The sequence below is a fragment of the Haliotis rufescens genome, unplaced genomic scaffold (genome assembly GCF_023055435.1).
Source record: "Haliotis rufescens isolate VD_foot unplaced genomic scaffold, xgHalRufe1.0.p SCAF_1, whole genome shotgun sequence".
NCBI classification, from domain to species: Eukaryota; Metazoa; Mollusca; class Gastropoda; order Lepetellida; family Haliotidae; genus Haliotis; species Haliotis rufescens.
The window spans coordinates 24,826,308-24,842,526 of record NW_025963779.1 but is presented as its reverse complement, the minus strand read 5'-3'; the positions used below and the strand labels follow the sequence as shown (position 1 = coordinate 24,842,526).

General features: G+C 39.8%; 1 protein-coding gene across 1 annotated transcript; it reads right to left on the bottom strand.

Annotated features, from left to right (window-relative positions):
• Window positions 1-7,574: 7,574 nt before the first annotated feature.
• LOC124131723 (A disintegrin and metalloproteinase with thrombospondin motifs 17-like) lies at window positions 7,575-15,241 on the bottom strand. The gene is made up of 8 exons (XM_046495191.2): window positions 15,192-15,241; window positions 14,698-14,732; window positions 14,197-14,302; window positions 13,798-13,962; window positions 12,566-12,695; window positions 12,057-12,182; window positions 10,211-10,262; window positions 7,575-8,697 (listed from the first exon to the last, which is right to left on the bottom strand). Exons 1-8 carry the CDS (start codon window positions 15,221-15,223, stop codon window positions 8,519-8,521), a joined length of 825 nt encoding a protein of 274 aa, XP_046351147.2. The 5' UTR covers window positions 15,224-15,241; the 3' UTR covers window positions 7,575-8,518.
• Window positions 15,242-16,219: the final 978 nt, after the last annotated feature.

The following is a 16,219-nucleotide window of genomic DNA, read 5'->3' as shown; positions in this document are numbered from 1 at the left end:
TAATAGCCAGTCTATGAAAGTCTTATACCTAGTGTTGATTTCAAATGTAGAATACAAACAGTTCATCTGAATTATGTATTAACAAGAAAAGAAAAAAAAATATTGCGAAGCCATGCATTGTTTAGGGCTTATGTGTATCTATTATGATAGTTGCTTTGATTTATCAAAAGATCTATAACGATTTAAACGTAATCTATAACGTAATTGAAGAATCTATTTATAAATGTTGGAAATCGAAACTACATAATGCCGAGAAAGACAAAATAAATAAACACCTACATTTATTACAGCATTGATATCTTGAGACAATTCAAGAATTTTACTTTAATTATACAATGTAAACGATTTACAGTCAGTGTGAAGGTAACCCATTTATAAAATCATTGTTGCTACTTACATGGTACTTTTGTCGAGGTAAGGTGTATGTCAACCTAGGCCTATTATCTGGCTTGTCTACCCAAATAGGATCTGTCCAGGTTTGGAAAACGATGAAGATTACTGTGGTCGTTTTCTGAGGAATCAAGACAACAGCAGTTCTGATGGCGGGTTATCGCCTTCAGGACACATGGCTGTGGAAACAAACGTAAAAGCGGATTATAGCATTATTTAAAGTAACTATGGCAATACATGTTTGTTTAAACCAATGTGGACAAATGTAGATCGTTAGTCCATATTCCACATTCACGTACCTGTTAAACTCCCATTACATGATATGGTGTTGCCGACATTAAATTCCATTCAATATTTACAAATTTGTTTGTAACAGATCAAGACAGCTAATGTTCTAGTAAAGACAATGAAGTAATTTTCATACTTTGTTTGAGATTAATGAAAAGACATCCAAGTGGACATGTAATTAAGGAAAGAGATGGCCGCATTTTCTCAGGTTTGCGTGGATCATATCAAAATCTTACTAGCTTTATCTCAGCTTAGCTGTACAACGAATGTTGGTTTTTATTGAATAATATATTCATAGCTTTGACTTCGTAAGATATTACTCTGGGCTATAAATATAATGTATACCAGACACGACAGCTAGCACTGACACATAGAGAGACAATCTACGTTTCCATAACTAGTGCTTAAACAATGATGCTCAGCTGATGCTTGGCGACAGTGGTCTATTTGTAACAGCTTTCTGAAAAGTCTATGGGAATCATGGGTACCTGAATATAATGTACATGCATTTGTATTTTTACAAATTGTTAACATCATATCGTATTTAGTCAACTTATTCTCGTTCTCAAATTTCCAATATATTGATAGTTCACAGTTTGAGTTTTATTTGAACCCAGAAATGCGTGACATTTGTCAGTACGTTTACTGCCTTAATGAGAGGGAGGCGGTGCCTACGTCCCGGTCCATTACAAGCGAAAAATGGCTTGACCTAGTTCCATCCTAAATAGGCTCCTGCGCTCGGTTACTGTGAAACGACATTGTTTATCAAATTTAGTAGGTAAGGGAGATAATCGCATAGTAGTCAAACATGCACGTGATGTAAGATGTAAAACAAGGTATAAATGAAAAAGCAACACTGTTTACAGTGATTTTCACATGATTATTTAATCGTTGATTAAACATTTTGGGTAAATAATTTTAGCTATTGACAAGAATTTTTCTGCTATCCCCAAGTAAAATACATCACACCGATCAGGGTGTATCTACTACCTCCAAGTGGAATACATCATACCGATCAGAGTATATCTCCTGCCACCAAGTGAAATGCACAATATGGTTATATTACGGTACTGAAGTAGGAGATGTATAAGTAGGCAGAAGGCCGACAAATAAGTATTCGATAGACGGATACAGAAGAGGGCGGTAGTAGGATAATTAGTGAGTGAGTAAGGTTTTATGCCGCTTTTAGCAATATTCCAGCCATATCAGGGCGGGGGACATCAGAAATTGGCTTCACACATTGTACCCATGTCGGGAATCGAACCGGGTTTTCGGCGTGACGAGCGAATGATTTAACCACTATACTACCTGACCTCCCCGTGTACAGAAGAGGGCGGTAGTGCGATAATTAAGAAGTCGCTGGAGGGATATTGAAGAAGGCAGTAGTGGGATACGGAAGTAGGCAGTAATGGGATACAGAGGGGTACAGAAATAGGCGATAGATGATAATCAAGTAGGCAGTAGGGGGATACAAAAGTAGACTGTAGAGGGAAACAGAATTAGACGGTAGTGGGATACAGAATTAGACGGTAGAGGGATACAGACATAGACGGTAGAGGGATAAAGAAGTAGACGGTAGAGGGATATAAAAGTAGATGGTAGAGGATTATTAAGTACATGTAGATGTAAGAGGGATACAGAAATGTGAACACACAATGCCATTAAGCAAATGGTCAAATGTAACAAATGTCATAGTTGGAATAACACTTTCTTAGTAAAGTACAGACTCTTGTACTTTTTGGGGTTGAGTCCCTTCCGGGATTCGAACCCACACTGCCAGAGTGAGGCACTTAATCGCCAGCACTCAAAGTCAGCGATCTAACCCACCCAGCCACCGAGGCTTCCACAAAAATGAAAGTCTGACAAGTGGTAGTCCAGATCACGTACTTTGAGCACCCCTCTAACAAGTGTAAATTGGCACGGCTCCGTCTATGTCTGCATCCCTCTACCGTCTAATTCTGTATCCCTGTACCGTCAACTTCTGTGTCCCTCTACTGCCTACTCAATTATCCTCTACCGTCTTCTTCTGTATCAAATGTTATATTTGGGAAAACACTTTCTTAGTAAAGTATATATTTTCGTACTTTTTGGGGTTGAGTCCCTTCCTGGATTCGAATCCACATGCCAGTGGTAGAGCGTCCGCCCGGAGAGCGGAAGGCCTGGGATTTGACCCCCGGCCGCGTCATACCAAAAGACGTTAAAAAGATGGTACTTGTAGTTACCCGGTCTGGCGGTCGGCATTAAGGGGCTAAAACTAGGACAGGTCGGCTCGGAGTCAGTATGCTGTGTCTGAATGCGTTATGGTATCTCAGTGAGCTAGCACTTTAAATCGGCATCAGTCCGGATTAGTACATACAGCCACACACACAGATACACGTGCATGCATTGTGTGAGTGCAATAATCTTGGACGCGACGTTAAACCCCATTTCACCTTACCTCACATCGGCCGTGGGAGCCGTGCCAATTTACACTTGTTAGAGGGGTACTCAAAGTACGTTGGACTTTTGTGGAAGCCTCGGTTGCTGAGTGGGTTAGATCGCTGTCTGTGTGTGCTGGCGATAACGTGCCTCACTCTGGCAGTGTTGGTTCGGGACGGGACTCATCCCACACAAGGACGAGAATCTGTATTTTACTAAAAAAGAGTTATCCCAAATATGACATTTGTTACATTTGACCAATTTCCAAATGGCATCATGTGTTCATAGCTTTCGGCCATGGGAGCCGTGCCAATTTACGCTTGTCAGAGGGGTACTCAAAGTACGTGATCTAGACTGCCAGTTGTTGGGCTTTCAATTTTTGTGGAAGTCTCGGTGGCTGAGTGGGATAGATCGCTGACTTTGTGTGCTGGCGATTAGGTACCTCACTCCGGACTGTGAGTGAGTGAGTGTGGTTTAACGCCGCTTTAAGCAATATTCCAGCAATATCACGGTAGAGGGCGGTAGTGCGATAATTGAGAAGTGCTAGAGGGATATAGAAGAAGGCGGTAGTGAGATACAGAATTAGGCAGTAGTGGGATGCATAATTAGACGGTAGAGGGATACAGACATGGACAGTAGACGGATATAGAAGTAGACGGTAGCGGGAAACAGAAGTAGATGGTAGAGGATAATTAAGTGGATGTTAGAGAGATACAAAAGTAGACGGTAGAGGATAATTAAGTAGGCAGTAGAGGGATACAGAAGTAAACTGTAGAGGATACAGACGTAGACATTAAAGGATAATTAAGTATGCAGTAGAGGATACAGAAGTAGACGGTAAAGGATAATTAAGTAGGTAGTAGAGGGATACAGAAATATACGGTAGAGCATAATTAAGTACGTAGTAGGGGGATACAGAAATAGACGGTAGAGGATAATTAAACAGACGGCAGGGGGATGAAGAAATAGACGGAAGGGGGTAATTAAGTAGGCAGTAAGTGTTAACGTGTGCCTCACTAGGAAAATGCAGGATTCTTTAATGAAGAATATAACTATAACAAAATGATTTACACCAAAGAGCGATTCACATAAAAGACCAGTAATGCAATGATTAATTTTCAAATTAGTTAAAGGTTTCAGTCCCCAATATATCCGATGGTAAGGTACCCATAATATATTTCATTACTGGTTTGCCTCTTACGCACTGTGGATTCTGTTACAGCGATGTTTGCAACTGATTATTCGTTTACCTGAACAAATGAACAGTCTTAGCAATGTGTGAAACGTGGCGGCATAGGTGCCCCTGTCGTCTCGGACGCCGCAGTTCGCGGTGTATGTATTATACATGCAGCATACATGATTTGTGCTCCTTGGTTTCACAAGAAACAGTAAACATCTCAGATTTGTAAACATCTGAGACATTCAGATGTTATTGTTAATCATTGTTGAGAGAATTAGATATGATAAAACGGGTCGCACAACACTGTCATACAGTCTTGCAAACACGTTAAAGTGCATATCACCAAAAGAATATGATTATAGCTGGGAAAACGCAGTGTTCGGGAAGCAAAATTAACCAATTCCCTCGCAGCATAACGTAGATCACAGATTACATGTAACCATCGCCCTAGGTAACGGTAGCTATCAGCGTCGGCGATTACCATGTGGTCACAGTGGAAAGTCCTCTTTGTATGTTGACGCACGCTTCTCACCCTGAAATGTACAACATTTACTCAGCAAAACGTTTTAATCAGCATAGAGCAGAATGGTAACGTGCATGTCGTCAATCTGGATCACACAACTATAAAGTTAGAACATGGTCGAGACAATTTCTTCCTGTTCTGAATCCGCTCTGTTCGTCAGCACGAATACCCTGGGCTTCGAGGTATTTGCATAGCCTCTGATTTATGACGTCAGCATATATCATGGAGGGGATGGAGTGTTTGGTAAGGGGCCTGCAGATCACTGGGTCACTGTCCTGACCTTCCTGAGGGATTGGTTAAATCTTTCATTAAATTCCGACACACTTCCCGTCTCGAGGCTATGGGAGATAACTCTGTACAGGAGTTGCCTTACCAACTTTGGCTCTGCATATGACATGCTCCACCTCGTCTCTCGTAAAGGTGTTAAGAACATGTATAAAACCCACCTCATCCACAATCTTCGATTAAAGGCTAAATGTGCCTCATCAAAATCACTATTATCCTGCTTGGGATTATATAACGATCTATGGTCATCTTCAAACTTTCTCAGGACAGTGTCTGTATCAGCACGAATCGTTCCATCCGTATCAACAATTTCCATTGGCATAAAACTCTTTCTCACATTACCAGTTCCTGTTTTCCCCAATTCTCTCCAAATGTTTTTGTTTCCGTCAGTTAATAACTTGATAATCTATCCTTCTTCTTCTGTTTATATTCTCTCATGGATTTCTTCAAACCTCTGTCGAATTATCTTCATTGTTCACAGAAGTCTTGTTTAAGTTTGCTCTTTTCATATTTATTCCCTTTACATTTCAACCAGGCTTTCTTTTCTTGCACACAACTGAAAACATACACTGCAGGTTATCGTTCCAGTACGATTTTTACTATTGTGCTTGCTCTTCTATGCATATGGTCGGATGTATCCAGCTTTACTCAGCAGTTTATCACTCATCTCACTATCAACTAAAGTCGCAATAGCAGCGTAGGTCAGATTAACGTCATTTACATTCAAAGCACGGTCTAAAGGGGCTAAACATTGTTGTGCTTTGTCACAAGTATCCCAGTCACTAAAAAAGTTACCAGGCACTTTAGAAGTGTCACACCGCCTTTCTGTTCTGGTCTGATCTTCCTCGAAGCTCGATATATCAGCCTCAATTCTAATGGTCCATTCAAAAGCACTGTGACCGGAGATCTTACCGCAAGGCATAATGTTGTGTTTACTCATAATATTGGAACCTGAAAGTCTTTACAGTAAGGAATCTGTTCATATGGGACTACTACATAATCTACAACAGGTCTGTAAATAAACATGTGTAAAAAAATATTGATAACCAAGTCTACTGTTCAAACATACTCATGTTTCATTTGGTAAGAAAGTATATAAACACATCACCGTATCCATTCTAAGTTTAATCAATAACTGAACGTGGTATTTCCTCATGTTTTTTATTGTTGAGCTTGGTTTCCTAAAGATTTAAAATTGCTAAATTGAACATTTAAAACCTAATGCTACACAGGTAAACCCTAGCTCTACACTGAACCATTTGCTTTTCTCTTCACTCACTCGCTCACTCACTGACTTTCAAACTGATCGAAATACATGCAACTGCAGTAACTGTCTTTGTTATTGAAACCTATTCGGGCTTTTTAGAATCGTATGAAGAATTTTAGCAATATCGTTTGAACGATCATTTAAACACACAAATCTATTCAAAGCGGAGTTATATCCACGTCACTCATTACGCTTTAGAAGTCCACTGACCACGGTAACATGCGGATCATTTTGTACCGACACAAGAAACATAAAATGATTGCAAACAGGTGCTAAGTATGTCAATCCTTTAAAACAGCAGCTGCGTACATTACTAGCATTTGCGTTGATAAAGGCGCGACAGCTGATTGAAAACAGCCTGTGGGATGTTGTTCCAAATGTCAACCAAAGATTACCCTAAACTGAGATAGCGTTGCGGACTGGTCCTGGTCCTGTCGTAGACGTCGGCCTTTCTCATCCCAGACATGTTCTGTGTGGGAAGGGTCTGGAGAAACAGCCGGCCATGGCAGTACAGTTGTGTTAAATTCGCTCCAAAAGTCTATTACAACACGTGCAACATGTGGGTGGGCATAATCCTGCTGCAACTTTATACCCTGCATTTGCACAAATGGAAGAACATGATATTGTATGCCATTTAAATTGCTATCAACAACGATGTGTTTAGTTGTGTTGTTGTGATGCCTCCCCATTACACTTCCACCCCCAAACTGACGACGTTGAGTTACGAAAGCGTCGCTGAATGGTTCTCCTGGATGCATGTCGACCCAGAGAGCTGTCCAGATGAATCCTGGACTCTTATGTGAACAGTATACTGTCCCAGTCTTATCGTCAGAACCTCAAATGATGCTGCACCATGCTAGGCAAGGAAGTCTCCAAGGTAGTGTTGAGTTTCGATGAACATTCAAATGTCTGGCAACTTCGTTTCGGCTGTACCCACAACGCGTAGACGTGAATTTTCTTCAAGCTGTGGTATTGCGTAAGCATTATTTATGGTTAAACGAAAGTGTTTGTTTTTTTCATGAGCACCTGATAGCTAAACAATCATTGTGTGTTGTTCACATGAAAAAAAGCATATATGTTAGTATCTGGCTCCCATCAAAAACGCAAACTTCCAAATTGTGCGCCGTGCATTAACATGAATGTCTTGAAGAATATTGAAAAATGCATTTTGTAATTTCAGAATAAATTTATTTTCTTTGCACTTCATATGAAATACAGTTTCCTTTTTCCGTTCGTGTATATTGAGTTTATATGTACAATAATGATTCTGAAGTATATGTCTTTGTCATAATCATTGAGCTTGGACAAAATCACTTCTTGTACGTGTGTCGTGCTATCCAAAACACTGACTTCGAACATAGGAAAAGACTATTGAACCAATAATATTATATTAAATGTGTTGATATATAAATGTGTCACACATCAAGTCAGAATTTCCAGTTTTCATGAAATACAGACAACATTTTCTCCTAAGGTATTCTGGAAAATTACAGCCGACCTCACTTTCCAAAGTGACGTTAAGTTACAGTCGTTGGGATTCCGGGTTAGAATTTGTCCCCAGCAACCTATGCTGGTTGTAAGATATGACTAAATCGATCGACTATTTAGGTTTGGTGACTTCATGATTGTGTGTCATCGTACCACAACGGTGTGAATTGTTGCTCACAATATCAATCGCTGGATTCTCGGGTCCAGACTCGGCTATTCACAGACCACCATCATATAGCTGTTTTATTGCTCAATGTGGCGACAAGTAACAAGCAAACAAATCCCACTCATGAATTCGAAGATTAAGAAATTCAACACTGACCACGGTAACACTGGCATCATTTTGTACCGACGAAGGACTCATCACAACAGGGATAACATTTGATTAATCCTTTAACACAGTGGCTGTGTACGTCACAGAAACATTTGCATCTGACATTTACAGATGAGCCTGTATTAAGAATAGTTTTACAATTATGGGAAAGTTAGAATCATGGCATTATCTACGTCACTGAGAACAATACGAATATAATAACACCTAATATTATTGCAAATACAGTTAAATGTGTTGATATGTAAATGTGTCACACATCATTGCAGAATTTCAAAACATCCTTGATAAATATCTAAATACAGTCGACAAGTAGACTGAAATATGTCATCCGGTTCATTGGTTTGTCTATCCGAATAATTGGACGCCGGGTAAGGTTTGGAAAACGACGAATCTCACTGTGGTCGTTTTCTGAGGAATCTGTTCAGCGCACGTGGCACAACACAACAGCAGCTGGAATGCTGCGTAGGTCGCGCATTTCGACGCTTGACAACCATACCCCGGACGATCCCCTTGAGGACACTTGGCTGTGGAAACAAACGTGTGGGCAAAATACAGCATAGGAGAACATGCACATGGTTATAATGGCTTGTTTGTTGTTTAACGCCGCATTCTGCTTTATTCCAGCTGGATACACGCAGTCTTAAAATAATGGTGCCTGAGCAGACAATCCAGTGTTTGACATCATGAGCATAGATCCACGCGATGGCATGTATCTAGCAAATCAGCGAGCCTGACCACCCGATCTCGCTAGTTGACTCTAAGGACAAGCATGTGTTTCTGAAGACCAATTCTGACCCGGGTCTTCATGAGGGACATAGCTTGTTTTAATGCTGATTTGGGTCTCGTTTACATGCAATAACAAATCAAGGTGCCAAAAGATAATATCTAAATCTCACCAGCACCCTGGTGTAGTGACAGCCAAGACAGTGACCTCTTATGATTTAGGAATGGTGAAAATTGATCATCATTATTTTTACATTCTGGCGATAAGATTTCCATTGTCAATAAATGGCGTCCTTTCAACATTGCATATAGAAGGAGCTGCGTTTCCGCATAACTGCGGGCAGTTCCAAACTAAGTACCTGTCTTTGCAGTCTAGGTGAAACCATAGAGGAGGAAATAGCCGTTATCGACCTTAAAGACGACAAAAGGTGATATAACATTGCCAGGCGTATGGGAGTAGAGACGACAGACATATTCGGGACGTTTCTGTGGGACTTATTTCATATTCGTCGCTACTATCATCTTTCCTTCACCAACAAGAAGACTCACAACCCGTTCGATGGCCGCCATGCATCGAAACGGCGAAAAGCTAATCAGAGTACGCGTAAGGATAGGGGACGCCCACCAACATAAGAATATTTAGATTATTTTGGCAATATGCATCTGTTTAATAAATGTAGAAAAAGCTCATTTTCAGTTCAACACTACTATTGTATGCGTGGAAGCGGCTCAATTGACTACCATATCATTTCAATGGAGCTATAACTAGACTTGGATTCCCCCAAACTAGATTCAGTATAAAAGAACGTATAAGTTAAAAAACGTTTTAAAGTAATTAACTAATTATCGATATCCAAACAAATTATTCACGTACATCTTTAACTCTCGTTATGATATTGTGTTGCGGACATTTTAGTCCATTTGCTATGGTCACAAATGTGTTCGTACGATAATAAGATAGCTAAGCTTCAGTGAAAGCAATAAAGACATAAGCAATTTTCATTCTTTAGATAAATAAACTATATGTTGTACCGATTTTGTAAAGTGAACAGAATATAGCTATTGTTAAAACAGATGGCCGCATTTTCTCAGCTTTCCGCAGATCATATAAAAATCATTCAGGTGTAAGGTCATATTAGCTGAGTTAGACATATGTGACAAATGATAGCTTTTATTTTAAAGTTTATTTATAGGTGTAATTTCCAGTGCATACATGATGCAGTCCAGTACACAAGGAAAGTGACATCTTCCTATCATGGATGTTTATCACAGTGCACTAAATGTATCTTGTCTCAGACATAATCGAGTTATTACCTGATTTTGCTGGAGCTGCAGCATTGGAGACACACACCCCACGTTCACACCACTGCAAAAGAACGTTTAAAGTTTAAACAGTCAACGTGTCACGTCAACCCTAACGTTAGGTCGCATCAGAAAAATGCAGAGCAGATAATAGCTGCGGTAAAACAGATTGCCGTTACCAGTGGGCTTCAAGAAAGAATGTCAGAAGTCACTCTCTGCATACTAACTGCAGAATTGTTTTACAGGCATTACTTTGGAGTTGGCGGATGACAAAGTAGACACAACGTCTTTAATACTGTAAAGTTCAAGAAGTACCAATCCGCCAAACTCCTTCTCCAACATAAACCCCTCCTCAAACAACTAAAAGACAACTTTGAAATTAGTAAGGTACTTCACCACCAACTCTCCGTCAATCACCCCCAACTACCCTATGCCAGAGCCACCATCAAAATCCACATGAACCCTCCTAATGCCCGTCTACATGTGTTTCGCGAGACACTGTCTTCTACAACACAGCCTCACCTCACCTCACCAGAACCCTTGACCCCTTTGGAAAATCAGCTGACTCCTTCATCTCTGACTCCACGGGCTTCTGTTTCAAAATGGAAAACATCTCCAACCCAGATCACATCATCAGTTACGACGTAGTTGACCTCTTCACCAACGTAACCATAGATGACACATTGCAAATTCTCCGCCGTCGCATCACTGAAACTCCTCTTGAAACTAGCCTATCCACAGAATCTATCATCGCCCTCACTACCGCCTGTATCTCCTCTACCTACTTCACCTGGGGGGGGGGGGGGGGGGGGGGGGGGGACGAGTACTACCAACAGATACACGGGCTACCTATGAGATCCCCACTCTACCCACGTTGTGACAGTATTATCCTTCTGTTGTCATTACCTACTCATGTTATCCCATTCATGTATGTATTGTTGTTACTGTTAATCCTCAACTGTTAATCCGCTACCTACTATATATATTCTGTACAACGTTCCTAATTCCCAACACTACAGACCACCCTAAATCGTAAAACCGCACTTAAACTAGAATCAATCCTAAATCCACAAAATAAATTAGAAAAATGCAAAGCCTAAGGCTAAAACCTGATTAAAACAGGACTAATTAGTCGCATTTAAACCCCAAATAAAATATTACAACCAAACCTACCTAATCTAACAACTACCCAACACAGACAGCTCCCTTAGTTCGTCCTCCACCCACTCTTGGCATTCATTCTAAATCTCAAAATTTCAAAATTACTATATACTCACTTTTCCCCTTTCGGAAACACATTAAATGGCCTGACCGGGCCCGTGTACGACATACGCTTGCAGTCGGAAAGCGCACGTTAAATCTCCAAGCGTAAGTAAGTAAGTCCTAATTCAGTCTTGCTTGACAACAGTATAAGGATCTATACCGAAACATCGCCTTTACAGTATTGAAGAAGTTGTTATCTATAAATTGGGTCTACTTCGTCAACTGCAGAATGCTCGTCAATTTAGGGAAACATTTATTTGACTGAAGACATTGTGCGTCAATTGTTTGTCCATCGGAACAAATTTATGTTTTTTATACTTGATTTGTATTTAATTCAGTTCAAACATATTTCGTAAGATATATATACCGCAAAAGTATGTATTAGTGCAATCCTCCTTTCACAATTTTAATATTCTATTATCAACATCAATATGAATGTAAACACCATCAAACACTTGGCGATTGCAAGAATCGTATAAGTTTAGTTCCAGATTTATAAGCTTGTAGTTAACTTTCATTGCATGACAGGACACATCTCGATTTCAATCCCTTGATATCGAGCTGAATAGTTGATTAAATACGATAACAGTTTCACCTTCTTATCGCCACATGATGTATGTTCTAAGGGACTCATCCCATAGCACAGGTTTCCACCTCCAAAACAGTACTGAACCCGGCACATCGAGTCAAAATTGTTTCCATTTTCGTAAGGTGAGACAGCCTGGAATTGTAGAGAACAAACCAACCATCAAGGAATGGTTATGTAAACCAAAACGTAAAAACGGACCGTTTATGTACACAAATGCATTATACCAGTTTCAAGAGCTGAAGGCCGAAACAACTTAGTTTATTATTTAGGAAGTGACTTGAATAGTCTAAAAACATCAATAATCCATATACCATATCTGTTATCCATGGTGTTTTATTCCACCCATTCGTTACAACCAAAAGAAATACCAAAATATTCAAGGTGTAAAAGTTAAGGTGATAAATCATTTACCTTCTTTGGGAAATAGTTCATGACGTTTATTTTCACACCATTTGTTCAATTGTGATAATAAAGTGATCGATGTTTGCTGTGACACCTGTTTGCTGTTTACCTACCCTGCAAAACCTCGACTGAGGTCCCCGTAGTGCTACACACTGCTGATCGCTATTACTCGTTTGACCTGCGCGTCGTCCGTCCGTTGAAAGAATAGAACCGGATATGGAGGTGTTGAGAGCACAAGCGCTTCTGGAGGGAAAACAGAATGAAACACATTTACTGTTACATTTACATTTGTTAAAACAATGTCAAAACAAGTGAATATGAAACTTTAGCTTCAATGTATATCGGTGATCTGATGTTGTTTAATATTGACCAAATAGCCAATTCTCTTCAACAAATTACCAACCTAGACTAGATATACATTAGACCAGTGAGACTTGTTTCCTATTTAGATCTATGCATAAAGATTCAAAGTGACATATAAATCTCTCTTCCCATGACTGTATGCAAAATGAGATGACTTCAACTTTCCAAAAGTCAACGAGGCATGCTCTTCTCCGAAGATGTCGAAGAACGCCATCAAAGAACGCCTCTTCCATAAAGGTGTTTTATCAAGGTTACAACATGCAAAGCCCCAGTAAAGCTTTCATTTGTTTATGCTTGACAAGTGTACATTTCCAAATTTCACCCATCAGTGACAGAAATTATGTCTGATGCAATTTCTTATTTTGACCATGTGTTCCCGTGTGTTTTTCCAGTTGAATAATTGACTTGACTTTTTATGTGTTTGTGACGGGTGCCACTGATGGGACAGGAAACGATCCCCTTTTCGCACGTATTATCCCCACCCTGTGGGGAATTTCTCGCATTTTTGTGCTATCATACCAGAACAAAGAGTAATTAATAGATAGCATTTACGCCATTTTAAAGACATATGAATGCTTTGCAATTGGTTATCCCATGGGTGATATGAATGCATATATCAGACATGGCTGTATTTAAGTGATACTGTTCAGTACCTATCAGGCATGACAATATCCATAGAGGAAGGATATGGCCTACTTGCTATGCCTTATCTCAAAAGCTTATATGCAGCATGCTAAACACCCCTCCGAAACCATGTGTGATCTTGTTAAAACACCTTGAAGTATCAAAGTCACTGACCACACCTCAACTCCTCAGTTCTCTCATTTTACATATATCATTTCCCTCTAGAATTAACCATCCTCATAAACCCCCTCTCTCCACCCTCAATCCCCCACCCCCAAACCCCCTCTCTACATCATACCGAGCAAGGATAAAACGTCCCGCCTTCAAATTCGTCAATAATCGACAAGAGTTTACTTACTGAGCAGTAGATAGAGTAGTCTTTAAAGTCTCCACAGAACATGACGAGAAGGTCCAGAGATTAGACGGAGCGAGAGGAGAGGGGAGTCGTAATACACTAGTAGCTGACATTACAAAGCGGTCGGTGTCGTTGCAGCCAATGTCGGAGTCATGTCGTAAACCCAAGCTGAAACAGCAAGAACCAAAAAAGAGTCAAAATATATGCCATTGTTAGGAATTGTCGAAGTGATATATGTATATAAAAGTGTAAGACGTTAGATTATATTTTACTGTTGAATACCAATGCTAGGCCGACAGTATTTTTTTATTCCCGAACGAATAATTAAGGTCATATTACTCGCCCTCTAAGAACACTTCCCACACAGTAGGGGGATATTCCTTTTAGGGTAGAAACACTCACATGTGTCCAAGTTCATGAGCAGCAAGTGCCCCAACAGAACCACCAAGGATGTTTTGGGTAATGCTCACAGGGATGTTTGTGCACAGAGTATCAAGGGTGGCAACACCTAGAGCAGAAACAACAAACATAAAACACCGTCTAGCACTGTGTTGTACAAGGAGAATATAATTTTTAGAATACATCTGACGCGATACGTTGAGTATCCCCAGGGTTTTCGATATCTATAAGATACCAATAAGTATTACAATTATAGTCTCATCACAGGAGACACCTGGAACACAGTATTTAGATTCTATCACATGCAGCATCAGTTACAGTTCAGGATACAGTTCAGATCGGAATACAATACTCTGGTCTCACCACTTGCGGTTCCTCAATATATTATCATCACAGCAGAAGAAAAAGACGAAGAAGACAGAGAAGGAGAAGAACACAGAGAAGAAGAAATAGAAAAAGAAGAAATATTCACTAAATCCAAGCTCCTGAATCCAACTGACTCACCTATGACGGAAATTCCAGGAAATGTCAAGTCATACCTGTAACAAGAAATGTAAAATCAATGATGAGGAACATTTGAATATTACACAAACTTACGTCATTGTCTTCTGCAACATGAAATTTTAGTTGTGGAAAGTTTCTTCGACAAACTTCAGTTGCATTTCCTGTCTCGGGGGCATGGGTGTCCCAGGGGAATCTTCTGTGGAGTGGCGCCCCTGAGTCCAAGATCGCGCGTAGGAATCCCAGATTAGCCGGCAGTTTATTATCCTTGGCCTCTCAATACTAAACACAAGTTTGCTTATCACGTGACCTTAATATTCAAGGGAAACATAATATTAAGGAAGTACGCCCAAAGACCGATCTGGGCTGATACCCTCAGATGGATACATGTTCACCAATGGCGTATCATTGATAAAAGCCACATGGACTAGAAGTCACATCCACCACGTCCTTTACATGCATAACACACATATACAACGCATTTACATGAAGCTTACCTTGTGAAGATCATATAGGCGTCGGCTGACATAGGGGCGTTATCAGAAAGGAATTGTACATGCTTTACGAGAGCCGATTGAGCGGGTACAACGCTTCCGTTCTTTGTGGTCTCGGTCCAAGGAGACCCAGCGGCGGACTTGAGACACGAAAGAACAAATTGTTAACTAACCTTCTTCGTTGTAGAAGTGTTATCACAATAAAACCTCCCCCAAGTGGTAGTAGTAGTCGAAGTAGTATTAGTAGTAGTAGTAGTTGTGTAGTAGTAGTAGTAGTAGTAGTAGTAGTAGTAGTAGTAGTAGTAGTAGTAGTGGTAGTAGTAGTGGTAGTAGTAGTAGTGGTAGTAGTGGTAGTAGTGGTAGTAGTAGTAGTACAGTAAACTACGGTTATAACGAACTCAAAGGGACTACTAAATTTAGTTCGTTATAACCCTAGTTCGTTATAAGTACATATACAGCATGACTACAGCAAGTAGTCGGGACCAAAAGGTAAGTTCGTTATATCCGTCAGTTCGTTATAAGCGTGTTCGTTATAACCGTAGTTTACTGTGGAAGTAGTAGCATTGCCATTGTTTCTGCCATTGCCTCAGCTTCAGATAAACACGCTGTGTGATCACAATAATGATAGTTGTTATTCAGGGAATACACAAAGTGTGCATAACACTAATGCCTGTATGGTGAATAAAGTAAAGGATAGTAGAGCATGTTTGTGCTTAAACATAAAGTATACATGATAAATATCGATTCCACCGATACTATGTAGATCGTTTTATGATGTTCTTGTAACATGTTTATGACACATACAGTATCGAAGAACATATTTATGAATGATAAGTTACTTTTAGATCGTCTTAATGTCACATGCAATATCTGTAAAACATATATATATATATATATATATATATATATATATATATATATATATATATATATATATATATATATAGATATCATAGAGTATATGTAGAAAGTGTTTATGATACATACAGTATATGTAGAACGAATTTATGATACGTACTAGAGGTAACCTT